The 16,930-nt window shown below is 43.1% G+C and overlaps 1 protein-coding gene across 1 annotated transcript in view; it reads right to left on the reverse strand.

Moving 5' to 3' along the window:
• The window catches only part of LOC146801933 (matrix metalloproteinase-18-like), a 30,042-nt gene extending 21,274 nt beyond the window's left edge, over positions 1 to 8,768 (reverse strand). Inside the window, exon 1 of the mRNA XM_085621455.1 lies at positions 8,522 to 8,768. Within this exon, the coding sequence (XP_085477581.1) occupies positions 8,522 to 8,626 (105 nt within the window). The 5' untranslated portion in view covers positions 8,627 to 8,768. The remainder of the gene's footprint in view (positions 1 to 8,521) is intronic.
• Between the last annotated feature and the right edge of the window lie 8,162 nt (positions 8,769 to 16,930).

Raw genomic sequence — 16,930 nt, forward strand, 5'->3', positions numbered from 1 at the left:
CCCCATGTCTACAACCAAAATGAATTTGTTCTTGTGTGATGTAACCAATGCTCATGTAAAGCACTCCAATACCTGACAAGTCTGCACTATATAACACTGCAAAAACACAAAATGATAAGTGTTTTGCACACTTCTGTCATTGGGCTATATTTGGGCTACATCTGGGTGATTTTGGGCTACATTTGGGCTCTTTTGTCTCCGGTGGCCATCTTGGGAGATTTATTTGTTATGAAGTTTCCTAATTTCCTCATGTACTGCAGTCTCCTCAGTAGGAAATGCTTTCAGTTTTTTACTTTGATTCCTACATGAAGGTATTCAGATATGTCACACATTTGCCATAAATTCTGAATGTTAGCACTCTAGTTGCTCATTAGATCACTGTAGTAAAACTACTGCACCATGGAAGTCTGCTCCTGGTATTAAAAGTGCATGTTTCAGTCTGCATGTCAGAATTTTTTAATGAAATAGAAGAGGATTTGAGAAGTCACTCAAAATGTGCCCTCATTTTCTTTCTTCAGCATTAATCATAATTTCTATGGCAAAATGAACCTCCTCATTGTGTTCCTTTTTAAATTAAATGTTTTAAGTGTTACCAGTTTATTCCAATCAAGATGGCTTCAGGTGTGCCATACTTTTGTCATAATGAAGACAGTAAGCGCTCTAGTTGTTTTTAAGAACATTCTGGGACATTCTGTCATTGGGCTATACTTGGGCTACATCTGGGTGATATTTGGGCTACATTTGGGCTCTTTTGTCTCTGGTGGCCATCTTGGGAGACTTATTTGTTATGAAGTTTCCTAATTTCCTCATTTACTGCAGTCTCCTCAGTAGGAAATACTTTCAGTTTTTTACTTTGATTCCATCAAGAAGGCATTCAGATGTGTCACACATTTGCCATAAATTCAGAATGTTAGCACTCTTTTTGCTCATTAGATCACTGTAGTAAAGCTACTGCTCACCAGGGAAAACTGCTGCTGGTATTGAAAGTGCATGTTTCAGTCTGCATGTCAGAATTTTTTAATGAAATAGAAGAGGATTTGAGAAGTCACTCAAAATGTGCCCTAATTTTTCTTTCTGCAGCACTAATCATACTTTTTATGGAAAAATGAACCCCCTCATTTTGTTCCTTTTTAAATTAAATGTTTTAAGAGTTACCACTTTAATCCAAGCAAGATGGCTTCAGGTGTGCCATACGTTTATCATAAGTAGGACTGTTAGCGCTCTAGTAGTTCTTTGGAACACTCTGGGAAGCTGCAGTAGAACACAAAGGAATCAACTGACAGTCTCTGCCCTTGTTGGATGTACATGTTTTACTGAGAATGTCAGACTTCATTCTCACATGACTGAGAAAGATAATGTGAATTTACAGAAAATAAGCTCTCAGTTTAGCCTATAGATCACCTTCCAAACCTCTGTGGTAAAAGCATGAGAAAATATTTTTCTCTCAATCATGATATCCCAGCAGAAGGCTTTTTCACATGGTGAAATCACCTTAGAACATACCACAATTCCTAAAATGAGTATGGTACCATCAACAAATGATTTATAATGTAACTAAAGTCTTAAAACCTTCTATTAACTGCAATGCTTTTTAATGAGGTGCTATCATGTATAATGGTCCCAAGATGGCTGCCAACACTTCTTGGATGAAGTGCTGACAGCCAATCAGATCTCAGGATGAGATGTGTGGTTAGGCTCCGCCCACATATATATATGCTTTTAAATGCTATTTTCTCAGGAAATACTGAACAGATTTACACCAGACCTGCAAAAGGCACTTCCTTGACCTTATGGCTACCTCTCTGCCAAATTTCAAGTAATTCTGTTCAGCCGTTCGGGCTGTAGCTGTGTCTAAAGGTCCTATGGAAAAATGCATGGGGAAAACGCGTTTTGGGACCCCCCTTTTTTCTCGGCCCCTGCTTGACGAATACCCCCGAGACTTTCAGGGTAGGAGCGGAGCGTAGCGCCCCACCTATTTTGAAAATTTCGCGAGGATTCGTCGACCTGCGCCAAAGTTATTCCAAATAGAATGTTGCGGATTTCCTATGGAAACAGGGTCCTAACTATAACTACCTACTGGCGACCGCCAGTAGGTAATATATATATATATATATATATATATATCAAACAAGTCCTGAACTCCCAATCCAAGCTGGGGAGTCTAGAAAACAGGTACGGACCTCGAACCATACACGTTGCTGTTGTCCAAAGAAAATGTACCAAGCGGTTTAAAGTTTCATTTCCGACTTTATTCCATATAGTCAGACAAGTGTCCGCCTCAGACGCGTTTCGATCGCCTCCGCGATATTGATCACCTGACGCGCTGAGACCGGACCTTCCTTTAAAAAGATAGTGACACCCAATCAATTCTCTTGTGCTCAATAAACATAAACGAAATACTAGAGAACTGAGAAATCACCATGAAACTTTTGTGAATTCATTTCAAAGAATTCAACACTCCAAAAGATCACAATGGATAGTACAAATCACAATATTAAGCATATATTGGCTATACAAAAAATATCTGGCAAGTGCCCCAGAATTAATTAGATGCAATAATAAATCTCAATCAAGATTAAAATGTACTAAATTACAAGATCCATGGTTAGTTGATTAATTATAACATAGTTTCATGCTCATGTTCTCTGAATGATAAAAAATAAGCAAACAATAATTTCTTTGAATCAAAAAATAAAAAGATTTTAAAGAGTAAAAGACAGTCAAACAAATAATAAAATACGGTGAAAAAAAAGGAAAGAGAAAATGAGGTAAAGCAGAAAACAGAAAAAGAAAATGTCCCTAAACATAGAATTGATATTAAAACTGCCAGAGAAGCATAAAACAACTAGATGTGTAAGTGACTAATCAAAAAGTTTTTTTGCACATCAGCATAAAAAACGACCAAAGGTTCAGATACAGATTTTACAAAAAATTGTGCAGGTCCTCACTTGTATTCATCCCATTTGGCATTTTAGTGTCAAGTAATAGGATGAAGGAGGATTCTAACTGACGAAGTTGTTTCTCTCTGTTACCCCCACGGATTGAGGGGGGCACTGCCCCAATGACAAAATATTTCAAGTCACTGATTTTGTTGGAATGAATGGCTTTAAAATGTCGGGCAACAGGATATGTGGAATCCGAGTTAACAATCGCACGAAGATGTTGCAAAATATATATATATATATATATATATATTCTCCAACAAAATGCCCAAGCATATAGGGGTGCACTCACGGCAAATTGCACCAGTCGGTTTCTCCCATCACAGGTATCATCATCGGCATAAATAATTGGACAGGACCATGAGAAACTGCTCTTTCAAAAGTATTTTACTGTGGACCTGACGCGTTTCAAAGCACTCGCTTCTTCCTCAGAGGTCACAGTGATTAAAACAGTCACAGGGAAGCTTCGTAACTGCAAACTCCGCCTTTAGTAGGACGCGCATCGTGCGTGCTTTGCATTGTGGGACATATAGTCAAAAACGAAGCATTTTCCACCTTTAGTAGGTCCTGTGCATCTGTTCCTTTTATAATCATTTCATCACCCTAAGTGGGCCTCTGAGCAGTTACCACAGTCTTGTTAAGTCCAACATGCTGCTCCCCATGTGAAAAAGCAATCTTCTTTGCTTCATTGAAGCGAGAGCAGGTTTCACTGCTCTCACTTCAATGAAGCAAAGCAGTTTGCAATGGCAGGGTGGGAGCCAGGAGACTCTCGCCCCGCCATTGCAAACAGCAGTGTCCCGGGGGTGGGCACCCTGGGACACTGCAGGAGCCGGCCCTGGGGAGTGGCGGTCCCCAGGGCCATCATTGGCTCCAGGGGGGGCCGCACGGCCCCCCTCCCACTTAATTTAAAGCCATCGGGGTGGTGGTCCCCGGGGCTTGGGGGTCTGTAACGGACCCCCTATTTTAAATATTTAGTGCCCCGGGAAGGTGGCGGTCCCCGGGGCATGTGGGGGGGGGGGTTCGAGCCCCCCCCACACAGGGTTTTTTATTTAAAAAAAAAAAAAGCAAGCCCCGGGGGTGGCGGTCACCAGGGCTGCGGGGTGGCCATCAGCCCCCCCCCCGGCATACATTGAAATAAAGCCCCCGGGATGGCCGTCCCGGGGCAGTGTGGGGGGGAGTGGGACCCCCCCACACTTTTTTTTTTTAAATTATGCCCCTGGGATTTGGCACCCGGGGGCAAATTAGAATATTCAGCGCGGGAGCCCGCGCTTAATTATTATTTTTTTTTCGGCCGAAATTTGCTCTGGGTGCGCGAATCTCGCCGTTTTTTTTTTTTAATTCTTTTTTTGGCTCTGGGGGTCCTTGTGGGACCCCCTGAGCAGGCCTAGGGGGTCAGGGTGTTTCTACCCTGCCCCCTTGTCGTGTTTTTCACATTTGTTTTTCAGGTTTCTTGTGCCTCGGTTCTACCGAGGCACAAGATGGCTGCCAACACTTCCTGATCTGGAGTGTTGACAGCCAATTAGAATACAGCTCGTGCACGGCAGGGTGCGCGCTGGGTGCGGGGAGGGTGCGTGGATCCTACGAGGCCATAGATATATCTATCTTTTGAACTCTAATTTTCTCGGGAACTACAGAACGGATTTACACCACTTAAGGAAAAGGCACGAGTCTGAACTGAGGACTACCTCTTTGCCAAATTTGGTGTAATTCCGTTAAGCAGTTCGGGCTGTAGCTGCGTCAACAGGTCCTATGGAAAAATGCATGGGAAAAACGTGTTTTGGGAACCCCCTTTTTTCTCGGCCCCCGCTTGACGAATCACTGTGAAATTTTCAGGATAGGAGCAGACCGGAGCTGGCCAAAAGTTTGGAAAATTTCGCGAAGGTTCGTCAATCGGTGCCAACGTTATTCCAAATAGAATGTTGCGGATTTCCTATGGAAAATAGGTCCTAACTATATTTACCTACTGGTGACCGCCAGTAGGTAATATATATATGTATATATATCTATATATTGATATATTGATATATATCTATAGATATATCTATATATACCCCATATTATATGATTTAATCACATTTAAAAAGCGTCCAAACTGGCAGAATATTAAGTTAGATGTGAGTAAACCTATGTATGCGTGTCTATTGTTAGCCACTCTGAGTTTGCACTTATATATGGTGGTGTTCATTCACCCAAGTTATACATGAAAGTGCAAATCCCTTTGGTGACTCGTTCCTCTAAGAGGCTAAATCGGTTTGGCTTGAGTGATCCTTGGATGTCTGACTGTCATTAGGCAGCTGGTGAGACAAGCTTCTGCTGCCAGTATTTCCATTCCTTGGAGGTAAAAAGTGCCAATGGTGTTTTAGCTCCAACTGCAAACCTAAAAACGTAAGGGCCTCTTATGGCAATTGTATCATCGGTATCCCAGGTCGACATGTTGTTTCTTTAAAAAAAAATATTTTGTCTCATTTTAAAGCATGGTTTGACTTCTAAACATTAACCTGTACTTCCGCTGCTGTGACTTTCTAGAAGTTAGGGAAACCTGTGGGCATTTCACAGGCAATCCTGTGAGTCAACCTTCCTTGACTATCCCTGAAGTTGAGTTGTACTGTAAGCCTTATTAGTTACACCTTAGTGCACCGTGTACTTTGGATTTTTGTACAATCCCCAGGCTTCTTTTAAATTACTTTGTTAACTCCTGTTTGCCTATGCATTTTATTTGATTGTTTTTCGCATTTTGAATTGTAATGTGTTAAGTGATTTTGTGATCTATGTGTCCAATTTGAGTGTTTCAGAAGTGGTGGTGAATATACATGTTTACGCTGTAACTTCCTATTACATTAGGTAATGACCTGCCTCCATACAAGAAATACTGAGCAAATTATCAAAAATTAGAAACTATTAGGATTATCATTAGGAGGGGGGGGGGAATTCCGATGTGGCATTGCGGTAATGGTAGCACCGCACGGATGCCGCATGTGAATTCCAGAATTCATTACTCGTTTGTGAAGAAGGAATGGGAAACGAACATGAAAACTGAGATTTCACCACGTATTGTTGCATCTGTATTTCCCAAATGTAGATGGTTTTTGTTTGTGATCTGACTTAAGTGTGAATTTGGAACCCCATAAATAAGTTCTAAAGTATTCACACCCCCAAGCAGCCGCCAAAGTTTCGCGTTCTATCACCGAATAATTATTTTCGGAATCAGTCAATGTTCTAGATGCAAATGCCACAGTTTTTTCATGACCATTATGCAATTGAGCCAAAACCGCTCCAAGACCAGTGGCACTGGCATCTACAGTGAGTACTGATTGGCGTTTGGTGTTAAAAGGAGTGAGAATACCTGCTTCACAAATACTTTTCTTAATATCCTCAAAGCATGTCTGATGAGACGTGCCCCAAACAAAAGCGACACCCTTCTTTAAGAGAGATATCATAGCAACAGTTTTGGTTGAAAAATCCTTAACAAACTTTGAGTAATACTCTATAAGTCCTAAGAAGGACCTCAGCTTGTCCTTATCAGAGGGAATGGGGGCCAAGCGAATAGCATCCAGCAGATTTTGTTTGGGTTTTACTCCCAGGTCTGAAATTTCATACCCTAGATAGTCAACTTTATCAACGAAAATTTTGCATTTCTCACGTCTGAGAGTTTAACCAGAGTCTCTTATTTTGAGTAAAGCTTCTCTAAGCGTATGATTATGTTGATCAAGAGTGTCCCCAAAAATAAGGATGTCATCTTGAAAAAAGACAATGTTTTTAACATCCTTAAACAGTACATTCAGCATCCTCTGAAAAATGCTGGCAGCCGAACAGAGGCCAAACGGCATCCTAGTACACTGAAAAATGCCATCCATGGTGATAAAGGCTGTGAGTGGCTTGGACTCGTTATGTAATTTAATTTGATGATAAGCATTTTTTAAATCTAATTTCGAAAAGAACTTACCACCACTCAAAGCCAGAATCAACTCATTGATATTCGGCAGAGGAAAGGTGTCTACGACTACATTTTGATTAAGTGACTTAAGGTCAATGCAGAATCTAAATTTTCCGTCTGATTTTTCAGTGATGACAACCGGAGAAACCCACATGGAGCTCTCCACAGGTTCTATTACCCCCGAAGTAACCATATCTTTCAACATTTCTTTAACTGCTTCCCTGGCTACTAAGGGTGTCCTGCGCACCTTGTGTTGTACAGGAATAGCATTGGATTTTAGAATTATTTTATGCACATATCCTTTTAAACAGCCTAGTTAGATTACAACAGTTTTCCTCGGATAGGTTCCACCTGATTCAAGTACGCAGAAGGTGTTCTGAGAAAATGCCCTAAGTGTGGGATTGCCACCTAACCTGTGGCCCCCATTCAGCTGGCACCCTCCTGTTATTAGAGGAGGTATGATTTCCTCATTATTCGTGACGCCGGCGTAATTAGGGATTCCAGGGTCCAGTTTACAATGGAAATAAAACCCTCGTTTGAACGATATACTTTAGGGCCTCCGAATCAAAGAGCACAATTGACTAATATAAACCAAACAACGTGGCACATTCACTCTGGAAGGGAATCAGCATCGACAGCTGCTACAAGGCCAGGGGCAATAATGAAAAACACATTATATGGCGCTAACCTCAAGCGCTGCGAAAATTCCCACCAACGAAACTCGAAACCGCAGCCCAGAGTATACTGCAGACACATTCGAAAGCTGCCAACACCAAACTGTTTATGTGACAAATGCAAACACCGCAGACACAAAGCTGTGTATGTGGTCCAGCCTTCTTTTCTGTTTCAGACAATCTCCCGGGTCACAGTTGTTCTTTTAAATGGAGCTCGTGTTTATGACCTTTCAGCCGGAGGGCATTCAGAAATGCATTCATCGCAAGCATGACACACGCGATTGGCCGCCTATCCAAAGGTGAGTCAGGAGTTCATGCCGCATAATGGCGCTCCGGGGCATGCCTACACTGCTGTGAAACGAGGTAAAGAAAAACTGTGTAAATACACCCACTGCAGCCCTTTGTAAAGTAAGTGATTCATGGGAAACACAATTGGTTTTTAAACCTTTTTTGGTTGAAAGTCTCTCAAAAGACTCGTTCTGTAGACGTGCAGTGATATCACAATTCAGAAATTGCGAACGCAACGCACGTTAGCTCCAATACTACCACACATTTAGGTATACATGGGAAATCATTTGCAGAAATAGCGCTTGCACATATTTTTCCACATTTAATGGCACAGAGTTGCATTCGATGTTTGTGGGTGAAAAACAGGCTCAGCTTTCCTGTTTCTAAATTACATGTTCTGTGTTACCGTATTTGTACTTTATGTGGTAAAACCGCATCACACAAAACAGCAAACATTAGTTAAATGTGAGGTACTTAATAACAAACATTTAACACGATTTTTGCCCAATTGCGTCCAACTCTGGCAGCCGGTGTGTTACTATTTCTTATAATATTGCAATAAGATATTGTAGTTATTTTCTACACTGAACTGGGGCATTTTATTCATATTAGATATTTTCATTACCTTACCGTGAAGAGCTCCAAAATCAAACCTTTGGTACATACTGGAGTAAAAGACTTACCTCTGCTAGGCGCAAGTTCTTGTCTTGTTTCTCAGGTTCCCTGAGTGCAGGAAAGGCAAAGGAGTGTGATACACAAAGTATCAGGACAACGGGGAGGCTCGCCATTCTTGTCTCCACTCAGGTCAGTGTATGGGAGTCTAGAGGCGACCGTTCTCACTGCCCTGCCTCACCTGGACCCCAGAGTTTATATAGGATGCGCGAGCATCACCAGGGCAGGCTGGGTTGCTCAAGGGTTACAACTTCCTGCAGTTTTGTACAAAGAAATGAAAAAAAAATCACAAACGTGCAAAGGTGACACACTGACTGTTTGGCAATTCTGTTCCCACCCCCACCTCACCAGATGACCATGAACTTCTTGCTGCAGAGCTAACCCCACGGGGAAGTGAGGCAAGCACTTCCTTCCTTACGCTGGGTCATATTTATATGTCATACGAATGTGTGCACAGCAGAGTTCCAAATTGTATGATATTTTATGAAGAGTTGTCAAAAATCAAAAAAAATTATCAAAAACATAAAATCATCTTCACTTGATTCAGATGGAGACTCATGAAAGTAATGATTACAATGCGATAAAAAAGAAGAGTTGATCAGGATTTAAAAACTGGTGCAATAAAAACAATCACAGTTTTAAAATACATCAGTTGATATCTTCCTTCTGGTGATACAGCCCTCAAGAATCTTGCCAATGCCACACATGTAAGCAAATTTGGAAGCAGTTGTAAGAATAGATAAGCTGGTCTGCATTGTCTAAAATTTAGTGATTTCAGTAAAGGCTTAATAAAAACAAGCATTGGCATAGCCAATAGGTCTCGCCTTTGGGACCTTTTAAGTGTTTAGCTGTAGCTAGTGGCTATGCCAATGTATTAACGTTATGTTGTAAAGCAATGTGGCTGTTGTCTAGCATGCTGAAAAGTTGTAATAAAAAATTGTTAAAAGCATTTCTGTTTCCGACTAATGTATAACGTTTGGACAGTTGATAGCTGTGCTTGTTGTGACATTGTCATTTTTTTATTTGTAGTCGATTTGTGTTGTTGCCATGTAGTATGGCTAAAGGTTTTTGTTGTAGAGGGTTGTTGAGAGAAGGTTTGTGAATTAGAGTAGAGTGTAGTGCTATTGGCATTGTAAATGTTTTTTACTTATGTGTTTTGGAGTGAATGTATGTGGTGTGTAGGGGAATTATGTGGTATGTTGTGCAGTGGAAATATGTGGTTTGAAATTATGCGGTATTTATTGCATAGGAATGATGTGGTGTGGGATTGTGTGTTATGGAGAGTAATTATGTGGTAAGTATTTTGTGTTGTGGAGTATTATGTAGTGGAGTTTAATTTTGTGGTGTGCTGTTTAAGTTTGTGATGTGAGTTATGTTGTGTGGATTGTATGTATATGTGTGTTATTTAATTGTGTTCTTTTGTATTATGTGGTTTCTTGTTGAATTATGTGGTGTGTAATGGAAACGTGTTGCGTTTCTGTGGCGTAGAACTGTGTGGCGTTGGGTGAAATTATGCTGATTGTAATTATGTGGCATGTTGTGGAGTGTTTTTGTTGATTGTTGCTATGTGGTATAGGTTGGTTTTATGTGGGGTGTAATTATGTGGTAGTGAGTAGAATGTTATTATGTAAAGTTGAATGAAGCTGTGCTGAGTGTTATTATGTGTAGTGTAAATATGCTGGGTGGTTTTGAATTGTGTGTATAACAAAATTAGAATGCTTGACTCCATCAGGGTCCTAAGTCATCAAATTTACCGACCTCCCGTGAAGCAAGTAGGTGACTTTCAATAAAGGCAAGTACAACAACTCCCACAAAAAGTTTGAACCCTGGAGTACCATCACTACTTATTCAGGAGCAAAAATGTTAGGAACCAGCTGGGTGTGCGGCTTTGTTGTTAAAAGTGCCTGGAAATCAGTTGGGCATGTTAGGAACCTGCGAGGCGTGCGGCTTTGTTGTTAAAAGTGCCTGGAAATCAGTTTGGCCAGCACCCGTCTGCTGACTTTCACTAAATAAATGTGAAACATGCCCCCCACGCCCTCAAACATAAATAGTTGCTCATCCCCAGTATCACAGAAATTGTAACTCACCAAGATGGTCCATGCTAGTAAGAGGTTGTGGCCTAATGGCTAGAGCCGTGGACCTTGAAGCTGAGGAACGAGGTTCAAGTTTCGGCAGGGACGCTCAAAATTCTGTGATTTTGGGCAAATCACTTAATCTCCTGATGCCTACCAAAATGAATGCGTTCGTCTGTAACTCAACTGGTGCTCATGTAAATCGCTCTAATACCTCCGGGTCGAGTTCACGCTATAGAAAACTCCTCCCAAAAATAGCACTATTTACACACTTGTATATCTATTTTTGTTCTAATTTGTATGCAAACACGCATACACATGGATACATGCTTAGCAATGTAGGCACAGATATACATACATATAGTTTAAACTAGAGTGTCTCCCAGGTCAACCCTGTCCACAGAGCAAACAGCTTGCAAAGCTCTGTGCCCAGAGCAAGGCAGGTCTGCAATACTATCCTAAACAAAAGGGAAGGTGTACTGTTACAAGAAGTCTTCACTTCCGGTCTTGGTACGTCACTTAGAAACCCAGGAATGCCAGGAATCTGTAAAATGGGACATTGGAAAGAGCCAAAGGGGTAGGGAGATATTCTCAATATACTTGCTCCTGCTTTACTTCTCCATTTCCCCCTTCAAAAAGTTGACATAAACAACGTGCTGTACACCACAGTGGGATCACTTCCCCTAAACAAAAGTTTAAACAAATAATATCTCAGTTATTCAACCACCTCCCCCGTCCACCTTTTGATATGGATTGGTCCTTGACACATGGGTGGGATCCTCCGAAGACATCTAACTGTAAAAAAAAAAGGTGATTTCTTACATAATGCAAACGCTTGATTGTTGATTGAAGCCCCGACCATGGTCAAAGAAGCAGCGCGGACTCGCTACGGTTAAAGGAGAAGTGGTTCTGCCTTTTGTTTCCAACATTGTGCAGTGGTCGCAGTTAACGTGTGGCGCGGAGTGGCAGCGCATCGTGGAGTTTGCATGTTGATTGAAGCCCCGACCACAGTCAAATAAGCAGCGCAGACTCGCTACGGTTAAACGAGAAGTGGTTCTGCCTTTTGTTGCCAACATTGTGCAGTGGTCGCAGTTAACGTGTGGTGCAGTGGTGCTCATGTTTGCGCATAAAACAGAAAAAAGAGTCTCTTTGAAGTTACATCACAAGCAGTGAGGGATGGTGCTATTGCAGAGTTAAGCTTTTTTTTTCCTCCAGCAAAAATAGAGAGCTCGATAGGGACCCGCCTCGGCACCTGTGCACCGGCAGGACCCGGCCCACTTAAAGCCCTGGTTCCTTCCGTGCAAATCTGTAGCAACCTACTTATACGGGTTATCCTTCATTTATATAATGCAAATGCAATACAATTTATTTTAATGGAATCGCTCTCCAAACTTCAAAGCATTGGTCTCCAGCACCAGTTTCCTGTTTTAGCACCAACTCGCTCAGCACGTGGGACACCTCTGCTTTGAGCTGCTCCAGACCCACCATCAGCCCCTTGCAGCTGTTGTCGCATGGCGCTAGAAACTTTCGCTTCCCTCCGTTCCGGTAGCTCAGTTCTCCCTGAATTTCCATGCTGCGTAAAGCAGCCCAGTGGAGCTGTCGGTAAAATAATTAGTAGAAAAGCATGCGAAACAAGGACAGGTACGGCTACCCATGAACCTGAAAAGCAGATCCAATGCGAAAGCCCACACAGACACTAGATCGAACACATCGTCTTAGATACACATTCAAAGAACTAACGTGAAAGTGAATCGACAAAGAAGAAGGACTAAACCAGAAAGGCCGAACCCTTGGTTGCCATCTTAAATTGGTGTTTTATGTCGTTCAGTGTGGAGAAAATACCGCCATCGATACATAACTGACTTAAAACGTACATCACAATTGACAAAAGTAGGTTTTTTCCATTGATTAATGCAAATACACATGCACACAATTCTACAAAATATTTTAACATTTAGAAATGATTAGTATAGTTTTCTTCAGAATATTTGATATCTATTACGGTCTCTCTGTTAAAAATGAGAAATGTGAAAAATATTTACAACGGGTTAAGGTTTAAGATACTAGATATTGCTAACCCAAACAAGCCCAGGAGTGGTGCGTGCGAGCGCACGCAGTCTTCACTTTTCAAGCACTGCACTCATGCTTGTGCACACCACAGCTCGCTCCCGAAAGATGGATGCCGCAGCAAGCTCGAGTGCAGTGCTTGAAAAGTGAAAACCGGTGGCTAAAGGCCCTCCTAGAGCAGCGCATGTGCGCTGCCTAGGTGAGACCTAATGATCCTTAGATCAGTATAAAATTTACAGAAAAACAGTACATGGATGGTCGATTGACTAGATGTCTTATCATAGGGACAACATATTAATTGACGGGACCAATTATTAGTTGTCAAAAACACTCCATACAAGCCCATGCTCTGCTGGGGAGGTGATTTAAATGACGGTAACAGTATGGCAGCGAGGCGTGTGGGGAGCTGTGCTCTTCAGGTGGTGAAAGAACCGCTTAGTCAGTTGCAATTTTCTCACAGTGTACACAGGGCACGTGTTATAATTTATTCCATGTTGTAGCACTATCATTATTTACACACTTGTCTCTTTGACCTTCGACACACATTGCAACATTCAATTGGTCCATAAACACTCATATAGAACACTCAGGTGGGTTCTAATGAGTACTTAGCCGAATTATTTACATCATATGAACGAAATAGAGGAGTGTTTTGGCCATATTTAAACAGTAAGTGGATTATTTGGTCTGGATTTAGTCAACACCTTTGGATTTTACTACAATTAAATCTATAATTGACTTATTTCTATGGACTTTCAGTCAGATCTCTTCATCCAGTGGTCTGTTGTTGCGTCACTTACATTTTTCTCACCCACTACAGCATACAGTATGGGGCAGTCTACTGTAGCCATTGGAAACCTTCAGTGTGAGTGATGGCATTCAACCCTTTCACAAGGAGTACATACATGAACAAAAAAGTTCCATTTATTGGCAGAAACTGCAATTGCAAAGTATACTTTTTGAGACCCTTGTTTTGTGTTTTTTTTTTTAGATTGGTGAGGGTCCAGCAGCTTTCCCAATACTAAAGTTTGGCAAAACCCAAAACAAAGCAGACATTGGCAAAGCCAAAAAGCTGGCAATGAATGCCAGATCTATCAGCATTTTCACTAGTTATTTATTATTCGGTGGGCAGTGCTCCAGCCCACCAGGTCAATGAATGATCTTGGTGAAGGAAAGCCCACCTACCTGGTGGGGATCTCTGTGCCTACAGTTCATCGCCTGGTGAGAGAGATGCACTGCAGGAGGAAGATGCCGAGCAGGCACCACGTTACTTCTTACCTTTCTGTGCTTTCTTTTATGTTTTTGTGAAACTAACTTCCAAAGCAGGAGTTTGTCTCAGAAAAACAGAACATCTATGGCCTGACACATAAGAAGGTTCTTCTTTGCACACCAGGGCCATTGTTTGTTTTCCCTGCTGGTGTCCACCACACTTTACATTGCAGCCTTGGGAAGGGAAAGCCAGAGACAGTTGCTTGGACCTAAACAGGAAGTGTCAACTATCAATGTGATCCAGTAGTTGAATGGCAGCGTGAACGCTGAGTCAATGGATTCCACTGAGGGAGCCAGCTCAGGCTCATCCAACTCTAAACGAGGCAGGGAACCACAAAAGTGGTTTCTCTTATTTATGGAAGAGCTCATGCTCTCAAACACATACAAAATAATGGCAGAGTTCCTGCTCTCAAAAACATGAAAGATAATGGGAGGAATTCTTGCCAATACTCTAAGCTACTGGTAATGCTCTGGGTGTAAGGTAGTGGGCTCTAGGTCCATATACTTGTAAACAATGCATGCAGACACAGTAGTAAGGTCACTGGAACTGTCCCAGTGCACATGTACCCAGCCCCTTTTGTTAGTAGGGTCACTTGAGCTGTGACACCTGTGATGGATGGTTGTGGGAATGAGTGTAGAGGCCAGCCCTCATGGAGTGGCTGGTTACATAGGACATATGCTGGAACACTAAAACGTGTCCATCAGATCACTATATTTCACCCAAACTTTATTGAAAAAGAGATAAACAAGTCCATCCTGATGGAAAGAACAAACAAAGAAAACACAGCACCACTGATTCTCTTCAGGCCATCTGCTGGGCAGTACTGGATCTTTTGACCGCATGCCCATGAGGTTTCAGTCCACCTCGGCAATGTGGTTCGGACTGGCTTGATTTCACAGTGTTGGAGACTATTTACATAGTTCGATGGGGGTGCATCCGGAGTGGTGGTGGAGTCCACTGTGGAGATCTCTTTGAAGGTGCTCAGGCTCCATGGACGGCAAACCTCCAAAGGCTGTGGACGATATTGATGAATGGGGGTCTTCCTTGAAGGCCTAAGTGCTTCCCAGTGCTCGCTGGTGGAGCAGCTTCAGACTTCCCTCTCATGCCAGGACTCCCCTCTCACAGGAATCTCCATGAGACCCTTTTGGCCAAGCTGCCATGGGATTGTGTGGACTGTGTCGGCCTCTCGTAGGCTGTGCGAAGGCGTTGCTGAGGAACTGCCAACAAGACTACATCTAAATCGCTGTTTCAGCCACAAAGGGTGGTTGTCTAAGGGTCCTTGTGCTCTGGCCATCAGAACACACGTGCATTGGCCTTCATCAGATAGTCTTTGTGTGACCAGTCTCTGTCTGTGACCTCATTGCTTCCCAGTGCCTGTCATGGAGCTTCTGCAGCCACATCTCTCTAGCTGGGATTTCTTCTCACACTGGAATTCCCTCTGGGCCTTTGCCCCTGGATGTCCACTGGACTGTGTGGGCTGGGATGGTCTCAAATAGGCCACGCAAAGGGTTCACTGTGCTACTAAAACAGGGCCACGTCCAAGCCTCGTGCAACCCCAAGGGTGAATGGTCCAATGGTCGAGTATGCTCACTTTGGCAGCTCTCAGGTTCACGCTGGCTCCCAGAAGATTTCTGGGTGACCAGCCTCCCACGGTGCCAGGGATCCCTTGTTAACCTCAAGTTGTATTGCAGACATACGACTCCACTCAATGCAATGCTCCACTGCAATGCTCCTTAGGTGATCCTGCTGATGCACCTGGTAGTGATGACGATCTTACCATCTAACAACTTTGGCAACAGGTGGCGATGTCTTTCTTAGAGTGAGGATGACTGAAGGGACTTCGTAGCCACTTGCAGTTCTTCTTCGGAATGTGCAGTGCCAGGTGTGTATTGATGTATGTCCTCTCTGGTATTGGCATGAGGCCTCAGTTTTATCATCCTTCTCCCTTTTCTCTTTCCCACCTTTGATGGTTGTTCATGCTGTGACATCATGCCATCCTCTTCTCTTCAACTCCTTTGTGATGTGGCGCCATGCTAAGTGTCACATGTTGACTCCACATGTACATCTCACTGGTCGGTCCAGTTCTTAGGACTGTGTCTTTTCTTTGCTGCAGACATGTCGCAGGTCTGTCCTGTTGGTAGGACTTGACGCTTCTTCTTTGTAAGGACCTTTTTGCAGGTCTGGTCTCTTCCTCAGGGATCTTCCTGGTGCTCCTCTCAATGGATATAGGGTCACAGTCTTTCTGCTCCTCTTCCTCGCTCGAGGGCATAGTGCTTTCTCCTTGAGGCTGCACCATCGCGGCACTGGGTCCTGCCTAGGTTCGGACATGCTGGCAGGGTCGGTCACTCCATGTGACACTTTCAATAATGGGCCAACAGTGGCCATTCGGTGCCTGGGTGTCACCGGTTGGTGCAGCCTCTTCTCTCTCGGGGGTTCTCTGTTGCAATCTTGCATTGTCTCTGTGCCCCATGAGATAGTGCCTTCTGCTGGCTCCTTGTTTGCCTGCTCCTTTTCCTTGCGGTAGTTGCCGTTCACCACTTGGGGCATGTGATGCTACGTCTTTGCTTATGGTGGCATCAGACAGCCACTTAGGGGCAATCATGCAGCACATGCTCTCCTGCCTTTTGTGTGGGTTTGCTGCTTGTCTGTTTTCAGTTCAATTACCTTCACTGGATCTTTCTTGGCTCACCTGACACTTCATAGCCTTGGCTCCTACTGGACTCCTGGCAGCTCTCTTGGCTGGAGCAGTCAGGGCTTCCTTGAGCTATTTGTGGGGTTAACAGTCTCTTCCCTTTTGAAACTGCAGGCAGCCAACAGCGGGCATGAGGCAGCCTCTTAACCAGCCTCTTACTGTTGCTGCTTGGCTTGGAGCTCAGGGCACTGCATGCCCTCTCTTACTTCGGGTGTCAACAACTCAGGCACATGGCAGACTCAAGAGCAGGCTGTACTCTAGGGTTGCCTCACTCTTCATTAGAGGTTCTCTCACTTACTTTTTTTTCCTTTCACGCAGC

This window comes from Triturus cristatus, chromosome 8 (genome assembly GCF_964204655.1).
Source record: "Triturus cristatus chromosome 8, aTriCri1.1, whole genome shotgun sequence".
In the NCBI taxonomy this organism is placed as follows: Eukaryota; Metazoa; Chordata; class Amphibia; order Caudata; family Salamandridae; genus Triturus; species Triturus cristatus.